We start from the raw sequence: 22,105 nt of genomic DNA, 5'->3' as shown, positions 1-22,105 counted from the left end.
TGTAAACAGCCTCTTAAAATGTTCACAAATTGGAGCAGGGGATGAGTACTTCATACTCATATGCATTAAAATGCTTAAAAAGAAAAAAAAATGCTTAAAAAGTACCATATTTATGTAGTGATACCGTGTTTTAGAGCAAACAAAGATTAGTAAGTCAAGTAATTAGTTCTATAAATGTCTTTCATCAATTATCTCAAAATGCAAAATCTTCACAATCAAGAAAGCAAGGAACACAGGAACTCAATACTAAGTATTAGCCCTTGTCTAAGTTACTTACTTTCTCACCTTTAACACAGGGTTATGCCTTACTCTATAGTTTGTGAGGATTAAACAAGACAACATGTGTAAAAGCACTTAGCATAGTTCCAGGCACATTTTAAATGCCTTCCTTCACTTTAACACAATGCCACACTCTCATCAGACATACAATTATTTAGAAGTGCACCAAAAAGAAACAATATTAAAACTTTGCAACTACATGAAACAGAAAACGTGGCAAAAGCACCATCTTTTCATACTAGTAATAATCTTCAAATGAAAAGCTTCAATTAGAAGCAAAAGTTACTAGAAGATGACCCGTCAAGAATATTTTGAGAGAATTCAAGCAGTAATCGTACTTTGCTTGAATTTCCAATTATTTCTTCTTAGAGTGTAAAAGATTACATAAGATTTAATAAAATGGACAGAGTAAGCATACACACAAAGCTGTAGTTTCCCCTGAGAAAGCCAAATTTAAACAAACCCTACCTTAGGAATGAATCTTAAATACACAAAATTTCCTTAGATATATACAAAAGTAAATCAATGTATCAAAGACATTTGAGATGAAGGGAGATTTTCTCTACACCAGGGCCAAATAATAAAATGAATTACCAAACAAATCTTCTCCAAATATTTATGGAGTAAAAAAATCATTTGAATTATTAGAACTGGTGTAATGAGGCTGGATTTAGTAGAATGCAGCAAGTCAGCTGCTTTCTGAAAAAATATTCTGGGGTGGAGAAAGTGGGCGAGCTTCCCAATTAAACAACTGCCATAAAACAACCATACATACATAAGAACATACACATCTGTTAAATATCAGTTTACACTGTGTTCTAGCCAAATTACTAATCAAGAGGAAGCATTTAAAATCTAAAAAATAAATCCTACTCCACTTCTGGTCACATTTTGCACGGGTAGCTACTGGAGAGAGTACGAGTTATCCACGCCGATTCAAGGCAATGAGGACCGAATAATAAGTCCACTGTGCACATTCAAACGCGGGAGGGAGGAGGAAAGGGAGGCTCCGAGTCCATAAAGTTCTCCTCCCTCCCTAAACACTGCAAAAATTGTCCACGTCTAAGACACTTACCCTTGAAACTCCTTGGAGAGTGACTTGGGAGACTTTTTGTTCAGATTTCTGAGGCGGAGCTATTTAGGAATGCTGCAAGATTGCAACTTTCAAACACACGAACATAAATTCTTAAGTATTTTTTTCTTTCAGGAAAGATTTTTTTTCCTTTTCCTTTCCAATAGTGTATCACCACTCACATATTAACAAAATTCCCAGGCATAAACAAAAACCAAAGCTTTAAAGAATATACGAAAAAAAAAAACCATACAACTATTTATTCCCAGTAAATCCTCAACTCCCTCTCGATTGGGATGAAAAAGGAGAAACGAAGTACACAAAGCAGAAAAAATGACTTGGGAAAAGGGGCGACAAAAGGAGAAAGTAGGAAGGGGGTTTAAGAGCAGGGCAAAAAGTTCAGCTGATGCTGACATTTAATCTGGGTTAAGGGCAGCCTGTGAAGACACAGGCTAGAAGTGAAGGACTGAGTGGGACAGTGGGACAACAGAGGAAGTGCACGCAAAAGGCCTGCCCAAGATGAGGGGGCACAGGGTAGGAGGGAACACCGAAAAACGAGGAGACTCATTAGGAAGAGACAGCAGCGATCAAGGCCCAAGAGCTTGAGAGAGGATACGGAGACAGGGTCTTCCTACACTGGCAACGCCGAGACCGCACCAGATGCCTCGGGAGGCGATCCTGCTACGAGGGGTGAGGGGTTAACTGCGGGGGTTCGCAGACGTGGAAGGGGGTGCGGCCCCAGGGGTTGCGGCAGGGGAGCAGAGCAGACCCACGGCCCGTACCTTGTAGTAAACATCGAACTGGATGTTCTCGGGCAAGGAGCGGATGTCTCGGCGGGAGCGGATGTAGTTGTCCACGACAGCGGAGATGGCGGTGTTATACAGAGTCTCTGGGATCCACTCTAGTTCCACGGCCGCCATCTTCCTTCCCTCCTCCTCCGCCTCCTCCGCCTCCTCCTCCCGAAGGCCCCCGCCTCCCTCCGTAGCGAACTCGTCTGCGGCCCCGGAGGATTCGGACGGGCGGCGGCAGCCACGCGGGCACAGGGCAGAAGCGCACGGCCGTCCTGGCTCCTCCCGGGCGAGCTGTAGGGTAGCCGCGGCGCACGCAGGCCCGGGTAAACAGCGGGGCACGCAGCCAGAGAGAGCCAAGCCCAGGCGTCACATTCCGGGTTTGAGAGAAACCCGAGTTCCGTCCCAGCGCGGAGCTCTGCAGGGGCGGGGCTGCGTGTGCGGCGTCATGACGTCAGCGCACGCTGACGCGCCGGAGGGTAGGAATGCGGCAGGCGGAAAACTTGGGAAGAAAAGAGTCGTGATGCTTCCCGCCGAGGACGTATTTTCCGAGGGGGCCCGAGGTGGTGGATGAGGGTGGGCGGGTTGCCCTGGGATGAGGAATCCTCTCCCGTGCCGAATTACGCGGGCGCCTCCGTCCCTTCAGCAGATTCCGCCTGGAGAGTTCTTAGGCATGGACCTTTTCGAGGTTCAGGTAAAAGTTTGAATCCTTTCCTCAGAAAAATGCACATTATCAGTACAATGAAAATTACGCATTCAGGGAATTCAGAAGGGATCTAAACACCCTTCCTCAGACACTGGTCCCTAAGCCAAGTTAGGAAACTCTGGTCCGGGAAACCAGGGCTTATCATGGGTCATTGTATAACCATTTGCATTGTTTGAACTTTTTACCATATTTACTTTTTCCAAAGAAAATTTACAAACAAAAAATGAGAAAAAGAACTGTAGAAGAGGGATCCCTGGGTGGCGCAGCGGTTTGGCGCCTGCCTTTGTCCCAGGGCGCGATCCTGGAGACCCGGGATCGAATCCCACGTCGGGCTCCCGGTGCATGGAGCCTGCTTCTCCTTCTGCCTATGTCTCTGCCTCTCTCTCTCTCTCTCTCTCTCTCTCTCTCTCTCTGTGTGACTATCATAAATAAATAAATTAAAAAAAAAAAAAGAACTGTAGAAGAATTTGGCAGGAAGGTTAGCCTGATTATGGAATTACAAATAGTGGTGAGAAGAAAGGGGTTAATTGCCGACTGTGTCAGGGCTTAATAGTAAGATAGAAATGGAAGGTTTCAATTTTCTCTCATAGTTCTAGTCCCAGTCTCAAGAGACTATTGAATAATTGAGAGTACTTGTTTCAGCTCCCTTCCTTATTCACCCTGAACATCTGCTATTTATGTAACTTAATTTTCCAAGTTGGCCACCTCAAGAACTTTGTGCAATATATTTCTGTCTCAAGAACTTTGTGCAATATATTTCTGTTCTAGGAATTTAACAGTTGCTGTCTGTAATTGATGACACCGTCTGATAGTCACCCTGTAACAATGTAAAACCTAAAGACAATAATATGTCCTGACATTAAGAGCTAAAGGAATTGGAAGTGATTCTTCCAGTTTACCCGGTATTTCTATGTTAAATGGCTAAGTAATTTGGTAAAAAAAAAAAAAAAAAAAAAAAAAGAAATACAAGAAATACACTTAATTCTTTTCTCAGTCAATACCGGCCAGCTCTGTAATCCATGAACCTAATAAGATAGATGTGGTTGGCCTTAAGGGTTGCGGACTTACTAAGTAAAAACAAAAACAAATGCCCAGTTATATTTTAATTTCAGGTAAATAATGAATAGTTTTTAATCTAAGTATGTTGCATGCAGTAGTTTTACACACCCGTTTCAAGTCTCTCAAGCACATGAGTTCCTTCAGCAAATTCTGCATCAGGAGTTCTTAGATCTTTTGAGGCTGTTTGAACCTCTTTCCACAAACATGTATAATTTTCCATGCAAATATCACAAGGGACATACTTACACTGAAAAAAAATATTCATTGTTTATCTGAAAATCACATTTAACTGGGCATTGTGTTTTATCCAGCAACCCTACCTCAAGGGATCCATGAATCCCCTGAAATTGAGTGCAGATGTTCTAGGACATTTTGGCTGAATCAGGAACTGGGCTCAGTTCCTATAAGCAGATTAAGCTGTGTTGGACACACATTGATTGCTATATGGACCTTAGTGCTGTTAGGCAGAATTAAACATCCAAAAATGTATATAGACAAAGGAGTCTTTATGGACAAAAGGACCTCTTGATCCCATCTTCATTGTTTTGAGATTGAAAGTTATTAAAATGTATGTGATGGTCTGGGAGGCCCTGACATAGGGCAGACAGATTACCTGAAAAGACAGGGCCCCTGAGAATTAAATGTTGGAGGAGTCAGGACCAGTAGCTGCCTTGTGATACAAAGGACTAAGCATCGAAGGAGCTGAGTGAGCCACCCAGGTACTCCATAAGTACCTTTCTTTTGAATCTGGTTAGATTGTGTCTGCTCCCACAAGTAGAGTCCAGCAGAAGTGATGCTAGGTCAGAAATGGCCATACAGAGTCCATTTTATTCTCTGGAATTCTCATTCTTGGATTCCCGAGGCACCACGTTAAGAAGAGGAACTAGCCTGAGGCAACCATGCTTTCAGAAAGCTCAAGCCACATGGAAAGACTATGTGTAAGCACTTGTGTAAGCACTATGTGTAAGTCAACTGAGTACAGCCTTTGAGTCATACCACATCAGGTACCCGTTATTTCGGTGAAGAAACTTCCAGATGATTCCAACTCCATAACATTTGAGCCACTGTCAGCCACTCCAGTGTTCCCAGCTGAGGGCTCAAGAGTCACAGAGCTGAGACAAGCATCCCTGTTCTACTCCATCTGAATTCCTGACCCACAGGAGCATAATAAAATGGTTGTTGATGTATCACTAAGGTTGGATGGTTTATTATAAAGTTCCCAGGAACCCATCACTTTAGACTGCATATTGAACCTCTTCCCTTTCAGGGCTACATATTGCTAAGGATATAAATGCATTCATGAAAATTATAAAATTCATAACCTGTACCGGACAGTCTTAACTCTCTGACGATGGCTCTGCTACACTACTTATACGACTGAATTGCCTAACCATAGAGTATCAGCATAGAGACAATGATTTTTATCCAATACTTGAAGAATCTTTCAGAGCCCTCCAAGTCTACACCCGCTTATTCAACACCCATTAGCCACATATAAAAAATCACATGGACCTCATAAGTAAGATTGTCGAGGTACATCTATGGTACAACACATGATAGAGGCAAAATGATTGAGTCCTATAACTTGTTATCACCAAAGAACAGAGCGAGGGTTTGTCAACAAATTCTTGTCACTTGGAGAAATAATGCAGATAGGAGACTCGGCCCAATTCTCATTCCTCTGTACTATTACCCACATCCGTAGAAAATTTGTGCTGATTCCATTGTATATAATAAAGGCTTACAGGTCATTTTTGGAAAGACACAAAATAATACAGTGTGAGAAATACTGTGATAGTTTGCATAGGACATTGTGGGAGTGCTAAAGAGGAGATAATGAGTTGGTTGGGGTTGTAGTAATGCTATAACAGTTCCAATGTAGGTCAGTTCTCAAAGTATTTTTAGTTGTAATGAAATTCATAGGAAAAGAACACTTGAACAGATTTACTTGGACAATTAAAAGTAGGTTTGTTTTGCCACGACACTATACCTCTGATTTCTGGGAAATTTAGTAATTATTAGAATGTAAAAAATACAGGAAAAAATGTGAAACAAACTTGTAGTTCTTTAATTGTGACCGTGAAAAGTTGTGATTTTTTCAATGAAATAGGAATAGGAATTAGGTAAGCTATATACAAAGTGATGTAGTCATATAATAATAACTTGAGCCAATCCGAGAGAAATACCATTATCCTGCGTGAGTGGATCCCATCCACATCCAACTCACCAAATGATTTAGTTAAAATATACAAATGAAGGGCACTGGGGTGGCTCAGTTGGTTAAATATCTGCCTTTGGCTCAGGTCATGATCCCAGGGTCCTGGGATCAAGCTCCACATCAGGCTCCCTGCTGGGCGGGGAGTCTGCTTGTCCCCTTCCCTCTGCCCCTCCCTCCACTCATGCATTCTACCCCCCCCAAAAGAAATAAAATCTTTTAAAAATATATTAAAAATAAATAATAAAATACACAAAAGACACAGATACTTAACTTAGATGACAAAATCTATAGTGAACCCATTTACTGAGGTTAAACAACATACTGAAAGATTTGGGTCCAGGTTTGGATTTTGTTTGTTTGTGAGAGAGCACGGGTGGGTTGCAGAGAGAGAGGAAGAGAGAATCCTGAGATCACCACCTGAGTTAAAATCAAGAGCCAGATGCTTAAATGACTGAGCTACCCAGGCACCCCTAGTTTGAGATTTTTTTAAGTTATGATATATCTATAAGATAGACAGGCAGACTTGGGAAAGGTTTCAGGTGTGGGGGAGAACAAAAACCTTCATAGTTGTTTATGATCATTGAAGACAAGAGAGTATATTGAAATAAAGAAGAAAGAATGTATATTCCAGAGAAAAGAAAAAACTAAGAGATCATATTATAATCTACTCTGTAACATCTCTTATAATGATATCATGTCAATTATATCATGTGTGGATGCCTTATTTCCTCAACGGGTGCATGAAGATCTTGAGGACTGGATAGTAAATATTGTGTATTTCAGAAACCAAGCCTAGTGCAGACATACATGAGCATTTAATAATTAGATTAATAAATAGGCCTTCCTACCTCTCTTGGGGAAAAACCACACAGTTGGCTACATTGCAAAATATTTACTTCCTTTACACTCAAATTTTCAAAAACACATACTTTAAAGTATTTTGTTTCTTTTTTATTTTTTATTTATTTTAAATATTCATTCATTCATTCATTCATTCATTCATTCATGAGAGGCAGAGAGAGAGAGTGTCAGAGACATAAGCAGAGGGAAAAGCAGGCCCCATGCAGGAAGCCCGATGGAGGACTCAATCCCAGGACTCTGGGATCACACCCTGAGCCAAAGACAGACGCCCAACCACCACCCAGGTATCCTTGTTCCTTTAAAAAAAAAAAAAAAAATATATATATATATATATATATATTTTATTTATTTATTTGGGAAAGAGAGCATGAGGGGAGGGCCTAAGGTGAGGAGGAGCAGGAGAGGGAGAAGCAAACTCTTCACGAAGCAGGAAGCAGTATGTGGGGCTTGATCCCAGAACATTGGGATCATGACCTGAGCTGAAGGCAGATGTTTAATTGACTAAGCCACCCAAGCATTCATATATTGTTCCTTTAAAAAAAAAAATTGTGGCAAAATATGCATAACATTAAATTTTCTATTTTAGCTATTTTTAAATATACTAAGCATTGACATTAAGTATGTTAACAATGTTGCGCAGTCATCACCACATTCATTTCCAAAACTTCTTCCTCAGCTCCACCAAAAACTCTGTACCCATTAAACAATGATTCCCCATTTCCCCCTCTTTCCAGCCCCTGGTAGCCTGTAATCTGCTTTCTGTCTCTATGAGTTTGCCTATTCTAAGTACCTAATATAAGTGGAATCCTGCCTTTGTCCTGTTGTGCCTAGTTTATTTCATTTAGCATGTTTTGAAGGCTTATCTATGTTGTAACATAACAGAATTTCATTTTCTTAAAAAGATTTTATTTTTATTTTTATTTATTTACTTTTTTAGAAAATATTTTTAAAATTTGTTTATTTTAGAGAGAGTGCAAGCACGTGAGTCAGTGAGCAGGGAGAGGGGCAGAGAGGGAGGGAAAGGGACAAGCAGACTCTGTGCTGAGTGTGAAGCCCTACACAGGGCTTGATTTAACAACCCTGAGTCCATAACCTGAGTCAAAATCAAGAGTTGGACGCTCAAGTGACTGAGCCATCCAGAAGCAGCATATTTACTTATTTCCTTTTTAAAAGTAGGCTACTTGCCTAGCGTGGAGCTGAATGTGGGGCTTGAACTCACAACCCCAAGATCAAAACCTGAGCTGAGACCAAGCATTGGATGCTCAACCGAGTCACCCAGGTGCCCCTAAAGATTTTACTTTTGAGGGATCTCTACATTCAATGTGGAACTCAAATTTACAATCCTGAGATTAATAATCACACATTCAATTGACTGATCCAGCCAGACACCACTTTCAGTTTTTTTTGTTTTTGCTTTTACCCCCTTTTATTAGTGTTTAAGGCTGAATAATATTCCATTATATGTATAAAATACATTAGTTTTTCCATTCATTTGTGCATGGCCATTTGGGTTGTTTCCAACTTTTGGCAATTGTGAATGACACTGCTATGAACGTAAATATACAAACATCTGTTTGAATCCCTGTTTTCAATTCTTTTAGATATATACCTAGGAGTAGAATTGCCAGACAATTTGGTAATGTTACCTTTAACTTACTGAGGAAGTGCCAGACTTTTCCACAACAGCTGTACCATTTTATATTCCCACCAGTGATTCACAAGGGCTTCAGTTTCTGCATATATTCACTAACACTTGTTATTTTCCATTTTTTTCATTTTTTGATAATAGCCATAGGGCTATAAGTGTATTAAAATATTTTTGTGTTCCACCAAAATTCACATTAGAATTATGAGCTAGCCCAATAAGAAGAGAAAGTATAGGGGCACCTGGGTGGCTCAGTCAAATAAGCATCTGGCTTTGGCTCGGCTCATGATCTTGGGGTCCTGGGATCGAGCTCTGAGCTTGGCTCCCCTGCTTGACAGGAAGTCTACTGCCTCTCCATTTGCCCACCTCCCTACTCGTGCTTTTTCTCTCTCTGTCTGAAATAAATAAAAATCTTAAAAAAAAAGAAAAAATATATTAAATACATAGTTGAAGAGGCTAAAGTTGTGTTGGAAAAAACAGGCAATACACACCAAGAGCCTTAAAAATATGCAAATTCTAACTTAATTTATAGATATTTTCTCACATGTTCAAATAGACATATGTATAAGGATGTTCAAACAGCTTGTTTATGTGCTTATGTGTTTATGCCCTTTTAAAATATGAAGAGCAGCCCTCCCCCCAGTAGACAGCGGATAGAATGGTTCTATGCTATTTGTTTTTAGTGAGAGGACACAGAAGAGGGAAACAAGGAGCCTTTTCTTTACTTTTGCATTTTAAAATTCTAGGCCCTGCAGGGAAACAGAAAGAATTTATATGCATAGACAATACAGTAGATTTGATGAATAGAGCTTCTCCCTCCCTTCCAGTTTCCCCGGAAAAGAGAAAGAAAGGAAAGGGGAAAACCCAAAGTAAAAAATATAGGAACCTGATAATGGTGGAAGTGCCCTATACCCTGTCCCCTTACCACGACTACCACTTACTTCTGCACCTCTGTATGGATCCTAGAGTATAGGATAAAAAAGGTTTATGGTGGTCTGAGTGCAGAAGGTTTACTTTCATAAGTGGAGTCTAGAAAGGCAGTAAGAAGGGGCATCTGGGTGGCTCAGTGGTTGAGCATCTGCCTTTGGCTTAGGGTCGTGATCCTGGGGTCCTGGGATCAAGTCCCACATCACATTCCCTCTGGGGAGCCTACTTCTCCCTCTGCCTATGTCTCTGCCTCTCTGTGTGTCTCTCATAAATAATAAATAAATAAATAAATAAATAAATAAATAAATAAATAAATAAATAAATAAGAAAAGCAGTAAGAATGCATAGTAGGAATGGTTGCCTGATAGGCTCAGGCAAGTGAGCCTAAGACAACATCACAGGGCTCCCGCAGCATGATATGGGAGTGGTAGAATAACTTTCTTTAATTACCTGAGGGTAACCAGCATCTATGAAGGGCTTTGAGCAGCCCAAGAATTTCTCAGAATAATTTGTGCCCAAGAGCCTTACATGGCCTCCCAGAGCCACTGGCAACCTGTCACAGGGGCTGATAATTCCAAAGTACCAGAGAGTGCCCATGAGGGAAGAGAGAGAAATTTGTCTCTTTAAGAACCACTGAGATCCAGGGGTACCTGAGTGGCTCAGTTGGTTAGGTGGCCAACTCTTGATTTCTGTTCCAGTCATGACCTCAAGGTTGTGAGATTGAGCCCCAGGTCAAGCTCCATGCTGGATATGGAACCTGCTTCAGATTCTCTCTCCATCTCTCTCTGCCTCTCCTTCATCTCTGTTCAGGTGCACACACTCATCTGTGTGTGTGCGCACTCTCTCTGTCTCTCTCTCTCTCTGAAAAAGGAAAAAAAGAACCTCTGAAATGCAAAAGGAGAAAAGTACAGCAGTGATGGGCACAGACCATGGCAAAGATCTAAATAGGATGCTGATGAGCAGCCTGGGTGACTCAGCGGTTTAGCACGGCCTCCAGCCCAGGGCCTGATCCTGGAGACCCGGGATCGAGTCCTATGTCACGCTTCCTGTATGGAGCCTGCTTCTCTCTGTGTCTCTGCCTCTCTCTCTGTGTGTGTCTTTCATGAATAAATAGATAAAATCTTTTTTTTTAAAGATTTTATTTATATTTCATGAGAGACACAGAGAGAGACAGATGCAGAGGGAGAAGCAGGCTCCATGCAGGGAGCCCTATGTGGGACTCGATCCTGGGCCTCCAGGATCACGCCATGGGTGGAAGGTGGCACTAAACTGCTGAGCCACCCGGGCTGCCCAATAGATAAAATCTTAAAAAAAAAAAAAAATAGGATGCTGATCATTAGCCAGATAACAGATCTAACCTTTTTTAGTTCTTAGATTAACATGACTCAAGATTCAAATGTCAGGGACAGAGAGTCTGATTAGCTAGCTTGGGTTATGTTTACCTTTGGCCAGGGGAGTACGAGGCAATATAATTGACTGGTTACCAAGGCTATATCAAGTAGAAAAGGGGTGGTTACCTAAAAAAAGATAAATCAGGTGATAGTACCAAAAAATGAGGTCAGGGATATCTGGCAAGCAAAAACTACAGATATGTATTGAATTTACCAAGCATATTCCTGGGTCAAAGATACAATACCATTAAAAAAAAAAGATTTTATTTATGTGTTTTAAGAGAGAGAGAGAGGGAAAGAATAATACAGAGAGAGCATGAATGGGTGTGTGGGGCAGATGGAGAGGAGAAGGAGACTCCCCGCTGAGAGGGGAGCCCAGTGTGGGGCTTAAACCCAGGATCCTGTGATCATGACCTGAGCTGAAGGCAGATAATCGACTGAGCCACCAGGTGCCCCAATACTATCTTTAATCTATTTTCTGTGGGCAGCCTGGGTGGCTCAGCGGTTTAGCGCTGCCTCTGGCGAAGGGCGTGATCCTGAAGACCTGGGATTGTGTCCCATGTTGGGCTCCTGCATGGAGCCTGCTTCTCCCTCTGCCTGTGTCTCTGCCTCTCTTTCTCTCTGTGTCTCTCATGAATTAATAAATAAAACCTTTTAAAAAATAATCTACTTTTTAAAGATATAATTTATATAAAGGTGCACATTTTAAGTGAACAAGTTGATGACTTTGGACAAATGTACAAATGTATCTAACCACTACCCCAATCAAGGTGTACATTTCCACCTCTCCAGAAGTACTCTGCCCCTTTGCAGTCAGCCTCCTTAAATGCCCCACCCCAGGCAACCACTGATATGATTCTAAGATTATTGACTAGTTTTATCTGTTTTTGAATTTTATATAAATGGAATAATTATTATTTTTAAATATTTCATTTCCCATTAACTTCTTAGCTATACATTTATTTTTTCAGTGTTTTCTGTAATGCTAATAATATGTATTCTTAACTTATTACAGTCTATGTAGAGTCAATACTGTATCTTTTCCCACTTCCTACTTTCTAATTAGAAAGCCCCTATTTATGATGCTTCCTCCTTCACAATGAAATAACTTGACGACGAATAAAAATTTACAAATAAACTTACCTGCCCTCCTGTATTTTGTATGATTGTTGTCATATATTTTCCTTCTACATTTGTTATAAACCCCACCTTACTTTTTTGTTTTGTTTTGTTTTAAACATTGTCTTTCAAGTAAATAACAAGAAAAAAGAAAACAATCTTTTTCATTTTCCTGCTTACTTATAACTTCTGATGCTCTTACCTTCCTTCTCATAGTTCCAGCTGTTTGGAAAGATACAATCATTTTTGAAGACCAAACTTCTTTCTAAGTACTTTATACTCTACTAATTTATATTCCTGCCAGTAGTGGCAAGGATTTTCCTATATAATAATAAGAACAAATTAGAAAATATAATGGAAGGGTGCGTAGGTGGCTCAGTCAGTTAAGCATTGGCCTTTGGCTCAGGTCATGATCTCTGGGTCTGGGGATTGAGCCCAAGTTGGACTCCCTGCTCAGTGGGTCTGCTCCCTCTCCCTCTGCCCTTCCTCCCTTCTCGTGCACACTCTCTCTCTCAAATAAATAAAGTATATTTTTAGGGGATCCCTGGGTGGCGCAGCGGTTTGGCGCCTGCCTTTGGCCCAGGGCGCGATCCTGGAGACCCGGGATCGAATCCCACATCGGGTTCCCGGTGCATGGAGCCTGCTTCTCCCTCTGCCTGTGTCTCTGCCTCTCTCTCTCTCTCTCTCTCTCTCTCTCTCTCTCTGTGTGACTATCATAAATTAAAAATATATATATATATTTTTTTTAAAAAACATCGATTTTTTTTAATCTGTTGTTTTTGGGGATCCCTGGGTGGCTCAGCGGTTTGGCGCCTGCCTTTGGCCCAGGGCGCAATCCTAGGTCCTGGGATCGAGTCCCGCGTCGGGCTCCCAGCATGGAGCCTGCTTCTCCCTCCTCCTGTGTCTCTGCCTCTCTTCTCTCTCTCTGTCTATCATGAATAAATAAATAAATAAATCTTTTTAAAAAAAATCTGTTGTTTTTGAAGTACTGCACCCTATTTCCTTTCTTAGAGTGGTGAATTTTACCTTTTATACAATCATAGTTACTGTTATTTTCTAATTATAAAAGTAATAAATACCTATGAAAGGAAGTTTGGAATACAGAGAATACTAGGGAAAATTTTACTGTAATCCTACCATGTAGAGATAATCACTATTATTATCCTTAAACTTTTTGTGTTTTTAAATTTTTTTAAGGATATAATGCACACTTCCTGTAACAATTTCAATTAATACATGGGCACTATAGTGGAAATCTTTTATTTTTGCTTGTTCAGTATCAATTTCTTCTTTTTCTGATAATAATACCCTGATTTTCCCTTGGAGAACTCTCTCTCCCTCACTTTAAGTCCATGTGTTTCAGATGGGACTGACCCTATCACCCTTCAGCTCCAAGGACTAGCACAAGACTCAGGGTTGGTCAGTGATGATAGACCAGGAAGACTAATGGCAAACAATTCTGGAACTTTGGTTGACACTATTGGGAAAGAGAAATTCTCTTTCTCTGCTGTGACTCAAATGTAACAACTAGAATATATTGGAAATGATGCTGTGTGACTTCCAAGGACATAGCTTCCGCTTGGCATTCTATAATTATTCATTCTGGGGTAAGCCAGTCACCATGTTGTGAAAATAACTCATATAACCTTGTAAAATGGACCCTGAAGAGAGGAACTGAGGCATCAGCCATGTGAGTCCTTGAAAGGGGATCCCTCCAGTCTCAGTTGAGCTTTCAGAAGACTACAGCTCTACCTGACATCTTGACCAAATCTTCATGGGAAATCCTGGTTCTGGATTTCCAGCACTGCTCAGCTATGCTGCTCCTGATCCATAGAAACCTTGAGAGATAATAAATATTTGTTGTGGCTTTAAGCCACAAAGTTTTAGGGTAATTTGTTAAGTGGCAATAGATAACTAATATAAGATTAGGAATCCAAACTGAAGCTAATGAGAAGATGGCATTCCCAGATAAACTCTCTTAGTTTAGGAGCAGGCATGTTACTAGATCAACCAAATGGACAGGCTTCCTTTCTTTTTTTTTTTTTTTTAAACAGTTCGGTGAGCAACTCTCTTCCACTTACCCACAAGCATGAAAACCTATATTCAGATTATATAACTAGCAACCAACCTGTTAGCATACAGAAAGCCAATTTTAGGATGAATGTAATATTGCAAGGGGCAAATTACTTAGACCAAAAAAAGTAGGTCTTTGATAAACTTATTGAGTTACAGAAATAGCCATAAACCCCACCTTAACTTTAGCCTTCCAGTTACATGAGCCAATCATTTTAGCCACAATAGCTTTCTTCTGTTAACATATCTTTTGATATAAAATGTCTCTATTTTCAAACTTTTTTAGTTATATTATTTTAGGTGTATATTTGGCTCACTTTAAGTCCACGTGTTTCAGATGGGACTGACCCCATCACCCTTCAGCTCCAAGGACTAGCACAAGACTCAGGGTTGGTCAGTGATGATAGACCAGGAAGGCTAATGGCAAACAATTCTGGAACTTTGGTTGACACTATTGGGAAAGAGAAATTCTCTTTTTCTGCTGTGATTCAAATGTAAATTTTTTTCTTTTCTCACCATGACTGTCTATGAATAGGAGAATTTACATTTACTTTAATTGTGCTTAATCATACATTTATTCTTATTCTTGCTATTTGGCTTATGCATTCTATGTATCTTGCTTTCTTGCTCGTTAGTAATTTTGAAGTCATACATAGGTGGTTACAAATTGATAGCTTGTATTTGGCCCACAGACATGGCTGGGTCTTTTGTTTTTGTTTTTGTTTCTGTTTTGGTCTCATATAGAGTATTTAAAACTTTTTAATCTGATATTTAAAATTATGTTTATTTTATCCAGAAATTCAGATACCTGTCTAGCCACACTTAAAAGAAGATCTATAAGGGACTGCTAGTCTCACACGGCAACAATCATCTGGAACTATATAGTGGTTGGCTACCCAGTGGAGGTATGTGCCTTCTGGTTCACCATAGTCCCCATCATTTTGTGTTTTTTTTTTTTCCAAAGTGGAAAGTAAATTTCAGTTTATATTTATAATCTTTGCTTGCACTCTTGTTTTCTTATGGTAGAATATGCCTCTGTTCCAATGGGGTGATCATTTTTATTAAAAACCTAAGATGGCCATTGCCCTGGACTGAATTGTGTTCCCTGCCACCATACATATGTTAAAGTACTAACCCCCAAAGTAATGGTATTTGGAGATGGGGCCTTTGGGCAATAATTAGGTTTAGAGGAAGCCATGAGGGTGGGACATTCCTGATGGGATTAGTGCCTTTATAAGAAATGATACCAGAGGTCTTGTTCTCTCTCTGTTCTGTGTAAGGACATAGCAAGAAGGCAACCATCTGTAAGCCAGAAGAGAGCTCTCATCAGAACCAGATTATGCTAGCATCCTGTTTTCAGACTTCTAGCCTCTGGAATTGTGAGAAAATAAATTTCTGTTGTTTGACCCAACCAATCTATAGTATTGTTATGGTGGCCTGAGCTAAATAATACAGCCATGTTTCAAAAAAAAAAAAAAAAAAAGTAAGACTGCCCACTTCTATGTTACTTCTCCAACCCTGTGGCCATTTGGATTTTCAATTTCTGTTTAAGTCCTTTTTCTCGAGGCACCTAGGTGGCTCAATCAGTTTGTATCTGCCTTGGGCTCAGGTCCCCACTGTCTGGCTCCCTGCTCAGTGGGGAGTCTGCTTCTCCTTCTCCCTCTGCCCCTGACTCATACTTGTTCTGTCTCTCTGGTGCTCGCTCTCTCTCTGTCAAATACATAAATACTTAGAAATAAATAAATCTTTTTCCTCTTTTACTGGTGGTTACCCATTGTTAATAGTTATAATATGAATATGGTTACCCATTGTTAATAGTTATAATATGAACCAATATTTTTTATGACCATCACGATACATTCTCTATAATTTTGTTCCCTTACAATTTTTTATTTTATTTTATTTTATTATTTTATTTTATTTTATTTTATTTTATTTTATTTTATTTATTGGCTTAACAATAGGAATTTATTTTTCTCACAATTCTGGAGGCTAGAAGTCTCAGATCAATATGTAAACAGAGTTGATTTCTTCCGAAGCCTCTCATCTTGGCTTACAATGTCCACCTTTTCCCTGTGTCTTCACATGACCTTCCTTCTATGCATGTCTTGTACTAATCTTGTCTTTTAAAAAAATTATTTACTTATTTTTAAATTTATAAAAAATTCTGGTATAATTTATGTACAGTGTTTTATTGGTTCTCAGGTGTACAATATAGTGATTTAACAATTCTATACATTACTTCAGGCTTATCATAAGTGTACTCTTAATCTCCTTCACCTATTTCACCACATACACATACCTCCCCTCTGGTAACCACCAGTTTGTTCTCTATGTGTAAGAATCTGTTTTTTTTTTGTTTGTTTCTTTTTTCTTTGTTAATTCTGTTTCTTAAATTCTGCATATGAGTGAAATCATATGGTATTTGTCTTTGACTAACTTATTTCACTTAGCATTATACCTTCTAGATCTATCCATGTTGTTGCAAATAAGATTTCATTCTTTTTTTATAGCTAATATTCCATTATATATACCACCTCTTCTTTGTCTATCCATCTATCAATGGATGCTTGAGCTGCTTTCATAATTTGGCTATTTTTTTTGGTAAAAAAATGCTGCAGTAAACATAGGGGTGCATCTATCTTTTCAAATTTGTGTTTTTGTATTCTTTGGGTAAATGTCCAGTAGTAGAATTACTGGATCCTATGGTGATTCTATTTTTAATTTCTTCAGGAATCACCATATTGTTTTACACAGTTTACATTCCCACCAATTGTGCATGATGGTTCCTTTTTCTCCACATCCTTGTTAACTCTTATTGTTTCTTATGTTTTCAATTTTAGCCATTCTGACAGCTGTGCAGTTGATCAATGATATTGAGCATCTTTTCATGTGTCTATTAGCCACTTGGATGTCGTCTTTGGAGAAATGTCTGTTCATATCTTCTGCCCACTTTTTAATTGGATTATATGGGGATTTTTGGTGTTGAGTTGTATAAGTTTTCTTTCTTTTTTTTTTTAAGTTTTCTTATATACTTTGGATACTAATCCTTTATCAGATATGTCATTTGCAAATATATTCTCCCATTCATTAGGTTGTCTTTTAGTTTTGTTGATTGTTTTCTTTACTGTGCAGAATCCTTTTACTTTACTGTGCAGAAGCCTTTTATTTTGATGAAGTCCTAGTAGTTTTTTTTTGTTTGTTTTTTTGGGCGGTTTTTTTTTTGCTTTCATTTCCCTTGCCTCAGGAGACATGTCTAGATAAAAGGTGCTATAGCTGATGTCAAAGAAGTTACTGCCTGTGCTTTCTTCTAGGATTTTTATGGTTTCAGGTCTCACATTTAGGTCTTTAATCCATTTTGAGTTTATTTTTGTGTATGGTGTAAGAAAGTGGTCTAGTTTCATTCTTTTGCTTGTTGCTGTCCAAATTTCCCAACACAATTTGTTGAAGAAAGTTTTTCCTATTGCATATTACAGAGGATACTTTTAGCAGGATTTTATTCTCCCCTGTCTTATACCCTACTTCCACTTTTATTGTGATTCAGTTCAAGATTGCCATTAATTTTTTTTAATATTTTATTTATTTATTCATGAGAGACACACACAGAGAGAGAGAGAGGCGCAGAGACACAGGCAGAGGGAGAAGCAGGCTCCATGCAGAGAACCCCATGTGTGACTTGTGTGACTTGATCCTGGGACTCCAGGACCATGCCCTGGGCTGAAGGCAGCGCTAAATCGCTGAGCCACGTGAGCTGCCCTCTTACTTTGTTTTCTATTTTAAGAATCTTTTCTTTTTTTAAAGATTTTATTTATTTATTCATAGAGACACAGAGAGAGAGGCAGAGACACAGGCAGAGGGAGAAGCAGGCTCCATGCAGGGAGCCCGACGCGGAACTCGATCCCAGGTCTCCGGGATCAGACCCCGGGCTGCAGGCGGCGCCAAACCGCTGCGCCACCAGGGCTGCCCTATTTTAAGAATCTTTTCTGGGGAATTGCATTAAACTTTAAAATCTCTTTATCAACAGTGTTTATGTTTGTTAGCTTGTCAGTTCTTTCCTTATCACTGTTTCTTATATATCATGCTTTGTGGATTGGGTTTTTTGTTTTTTTGTTTTTTTTTTAGATTTTTATGTTTCTTTTTTTATTAAGGAAAAAAAAATCTGTATTGATAGATGGTTTGCAGAACTTGTGCCAGTCACTAAGCTGTTCAGTTTCGATTGAGCTAGGCCTCTCATTACAAGGCTGCAGCATTCTGCTGGCAGGCTTTTACCATTGGTGTGATTCATGGTCACGGAACAGATCTGCAAGAGAAGACCCTCCCAGGTGAGAAAGCAAAGGAGGTGGTGGGGGCTTTAGGTATTTCATTGATGTCCTTTGACTATTGTGCAGAGCATTTTTTTAAAAATTATTTTCTCTGTTGTGGTTGCCTAAATTAGTTGGATCTCAGCCAGCTAATCTCTCTGACTGCCAAAGTAATTTGCCACTTCAGGGAGAGCTAGGTGTAGCAGCTTAGAATCATGATCTTTTTCCCTTAGAACAGTTAACACTGTTCCATTGTCATTTTGGAATAGAGATTGCATTTGGAATGCAATCTACTGTTGCATATGAGAATGCATAGAAACTTAGGAGTTTCTTATTATCTTTGAAATATAGAAAAGTCATCAGGATTCACTTGGAATCATCTTTGATTCCCTTCTTTCTCACACTCTATATCCTACCCACCAGGAAATCTGGCTGTTTCTACCTTCAAAATATATGTAAAATCTGATCATTTATCACTATATCTATTGCTACCACCCTGGTCTAAGCCACCATCATCTCTCCTCTGGACACTAAGATAGTTTCCTAAAGTGAACTCACTGCATTCGCTCTTGCCATTTCTCTACTCAAAACCCTGCAATGGCTCCCCATTCCACTCAAAGTAAAAACAAAAGTCTTTACAATAGCTAACAAGACTCCACTGGATTTGCAGTTCCCCCCACCCTATCTCACCTCTCTGACCTGGTCTTCTACTGCTTTCTTCCTCATTCTATTCCAACCATAGTGGTCATTTTGCTCCTCTGCTTTCTCTGCCTGGAACACTCTTCCCACAGATAACTTTACTATTAACTTTCTTGCCTTCAAGTCTTTACTCAAATAATACATTTCAATGAGGCCCTGATTTCACTGATCACCCTAAATAATGTGACTAGCCTTCCAACGCAGTTACTCCGGATCCTCTCCTTTCTCTGCTTTATTATTTCCCATAACACTTATAGTCTTCTAACATGTTTCATATACTAGTAATTATTATGTGAGTTGTTTATTGTCTCTTCTCCTGCTGAAATAAAGTTCCATAAGGGTAGGGATTTCTGTGTGTTTTATTCATTGTTCTCTTTCTAGTGACTAGAACAGTACCCAGCATATAGCAGGTGCTCAATAAGTATTTGTTGAATTGAATGAATAATATATATCTAGATCTGGATTATCATTTAGTAACCTAAAATAAAGACAACACCAGCTTATATTTTTCCCCAAATAGAGGTAATCTTTGGGAAATTCTCAATGCACAAGCCTTCTTTTTTATCTCCAAATGAGATAATTCCAAACTTTAAAAAAGTCCTCTATATAGTTGTTTGCTCCAAATCTTTCATCTGATTCAACTCCATGGAAATTCCTTCAAGACTAAGGTGGGAAAGGGGTTTCTCTTTAGTTTTCAGAAGCAAAACAAAAATTTTCTTTTTATAATTCTTGAATCAATTCATCAGAAAGTTGGAGATACAGGAAATTGTGTGTAATTTGTTTACCACCTTGGCCAATTCAACATCTCCTTTTTATTATTATTATTTTTTACTAAATAATATTTAAATATTCCTGACTTCTAGTTAAAAAGGTAGTTTGAGGAGCACCTGGATGGCTCAGTGGTTGAATGTCTATCTTCAGTTCAGGTCATGATCCTGAGGTCCTGGGATCAAGTCCCACATCAGGCTCCCCGCAGAGAGCCTGCTTCTCCCTCTGCCTAAGTCTCTGCCTCTTTCTCTGTGTCTCTCATGAATGAAAGAATAAATAAAATCTTTTAAAACATAAAAATAAAAAAACAAAAACAAAACCATAGTAACTAGGGGCACCTGGGTGGTACAGTTGGTTAAGCATTCCACTTTTGGTTTTGGATTGGATTGTGTATTGAGCCTCTTGTTGGGCTCTGCACCCAGCACATAGTTGGCTTGGCTTTCTCTCTCCCTCTCCTTCTGCCTCTCCCAAATAAATAAATAAAAACACAGTAACTAGAAACAAACAGAAAAAGCAACTTGAAGGAAACCTATATGATACAGAAGAAGAAAACAAGCAAAAACTAGTTCTCATAGCTTCAGAAACATTTCGTCTAAAAAACAAGAATGAAGTGCAATTTTAATTATTTTTATTTTTTGGATAAGGTGTGATTTGAAAAGGGAATTTAAACTCTAAATTTTATTTTATTTATTTATTTTTTTAAAAAGATTTTAAATTTATTTATTCATGAGAGACACAGAGAGAGAGAGAGAGAGGCAGAGGCACAGGCAGAGGGAGAAGCAAGGACTCAATCCACGGGTCTCCAGGATCATGCCGTGGGCCGAAGGCAGGCACCAAACCGCTGAGCCACCAGGGCTGTCCTAAACTCTAAATTTTAAAGAGCAATAAAAAGTCTTGGAAATTGAAAATATGATCACAGAAATGAAAATCTCAATAGTGGGATGCCTGGGTACTTAGTTGGTTAAGGATTTGACTCTTCATTTCATCTCAGGTTGTGATCTCAGGGTCCTAAGATCGAGCCCTGAGTCAGGCTCCATGCTGATTACTTTGAGGGGCACCTGGCTGGCTAAGTTGGAAGAACATGTGACCTCAGGGTTGTGAGTTCAAGCCCCAAATGTTCACTAGAGAGATTAAAACATAAAAATTTATTAAAATAAAAAATATTTTTAAAAATTCCTTTGACCTACCTAAAAAAAAGATTGTGACATTCATGAAAGGGTAACTTAAAGGCGTTTAAAACGGGTGTCTTGTAGTTCAACATTAATTTGGTTTTTCTTTTTTAACATGTCTGTGTTATGGTAAAAAAAACTTAAGCCTGAGAAAAGGGAATGAATTCTTTTGCCTGCGGGTCCTATCATTTCCTGTGCTGAAGCCACAGATGTGGCTGGAGATCAGTAGAAGCCAAGAAGGGTTAAGAAGATCTGCTTAACCAAAGGTGTCTCACCACCTGGCTGTCAAGATGTCAGAAAATTCCTTCTATTAGTTACTCTTTCATATGTGGACAGCAGATTGAAATAGGTTTCAATTGAAACAAATTTACTAAGTCACTTATTAACAATTTAGACAATAGTTTATCAGATCTAGTCTCTTGGCAAAATCCTAGTGTTGGGGCAGCCAGGGTGGCTCAGCAGTTTAGTGCCGCCTTTAGCCCAGGGCCTGATCATGGAGACCCGGGATCAAGCCCCACGTCGGGCTCCCTGCATGGAGCCTGCTTCTCCCTCTGCCTGTATCTCTGCCTCTCTCTCTCTCCTCTCTGTGTGTCTCATGAATAAATAAATAAAAAGACTTAAAAAAAAAATCCTAGTGTTAAAGGACCAGAAAGAGTAAGCATTGAAGAGAACAAAGAATTGTCTGAATTAGCACTGTCTAATAGAAATGTAATGCAAATGTAATGAGCCACATACCTTAACTGAAATTTTCCGATAGCCAACAGTAAAAAGAAACATGTGGAATTATTTTTAAATATTTTTTTTAACCCGGGGATGCCTGTGTGGGTGGCTGAGTGGTTGAGCATCTGCCTTCGGCTTAGGGGCTTAGGGCAGGATCCCTGAGTGCCCGGATGGAGTCTTGTTTTGGACTCCCCACAGGGAGGGAGCCTGCTTCTCCCTCTGCCTGTGTCTCTGCTTCTCCCTCTGCGTTTCTGCCTCTCTCTCTCTGTGTCTCTCATGAATAGATAAATAAAATCTCTTAAAAAAAAGT

General features: G+C 39.4%; 1 protein-coding gene and 1 long non-coding RNA gene across 3 annotated transcripts in view; one reads left to right on the top strand and one right to left on the bottom strand.

Moving 5' to 3' along the window:
• The window catches only part of APPBP2 (amyloid beta precursor protein binding protein 2), a 70,278-nt gene extending 67,694 nt beyond the window's left edge, over nucleotides 1–2,584 (bottom strand). The window contains exon 1 of the mRNA XM_025439579.3: nucleotides 2,134–2,584. Within this exon, the coding sequence (XP_025295364.1) occupies nucleotides 2,134–2,271 (138 nt within the window). The 5' untranslated portion in view covers nucleotides 2,272–2,584. The remainder of the gene's footprint in view (nucleotides 1–2,133) is intronic.
• Nucleotides 2,575–22,105, top strand: part of LOC112654958 (uncharacterized) — a 45,442-nt gene continuing 25,911 nt past the window's right edge. For both annotated transcript variants that reach the window (XR_003133483.3, XR_003133484.3), the window contains exons 1-2: nucleotides 2,575–2,833; nucleotides 14,935–15,043. This is a non-coding gene — a long non-coding RNA (uncharacterized LOC112654958). The remainder of the gene's footprint in view (nucleotides 2,834–14,934; nucleotides 15,044–22,105) is intronic.

Source organism: Canis lupus, chromosome 9 (genome assembly GCF_003254725.2).
Source record: "Canis lupus dingo isolate Sandy chromosome 9, ASM325472v2, whole genome shotgun sequence".
In the NCBI taxonomy this organism is placed as follows: Eukaryota; Metazoa; Chordata; class Mammalia; order Carnivora; family Canidae; genus Canis; species Canis lupus.
This window is presented reverse-complemented; position numbering and strand designations above follow the sequence as displayed.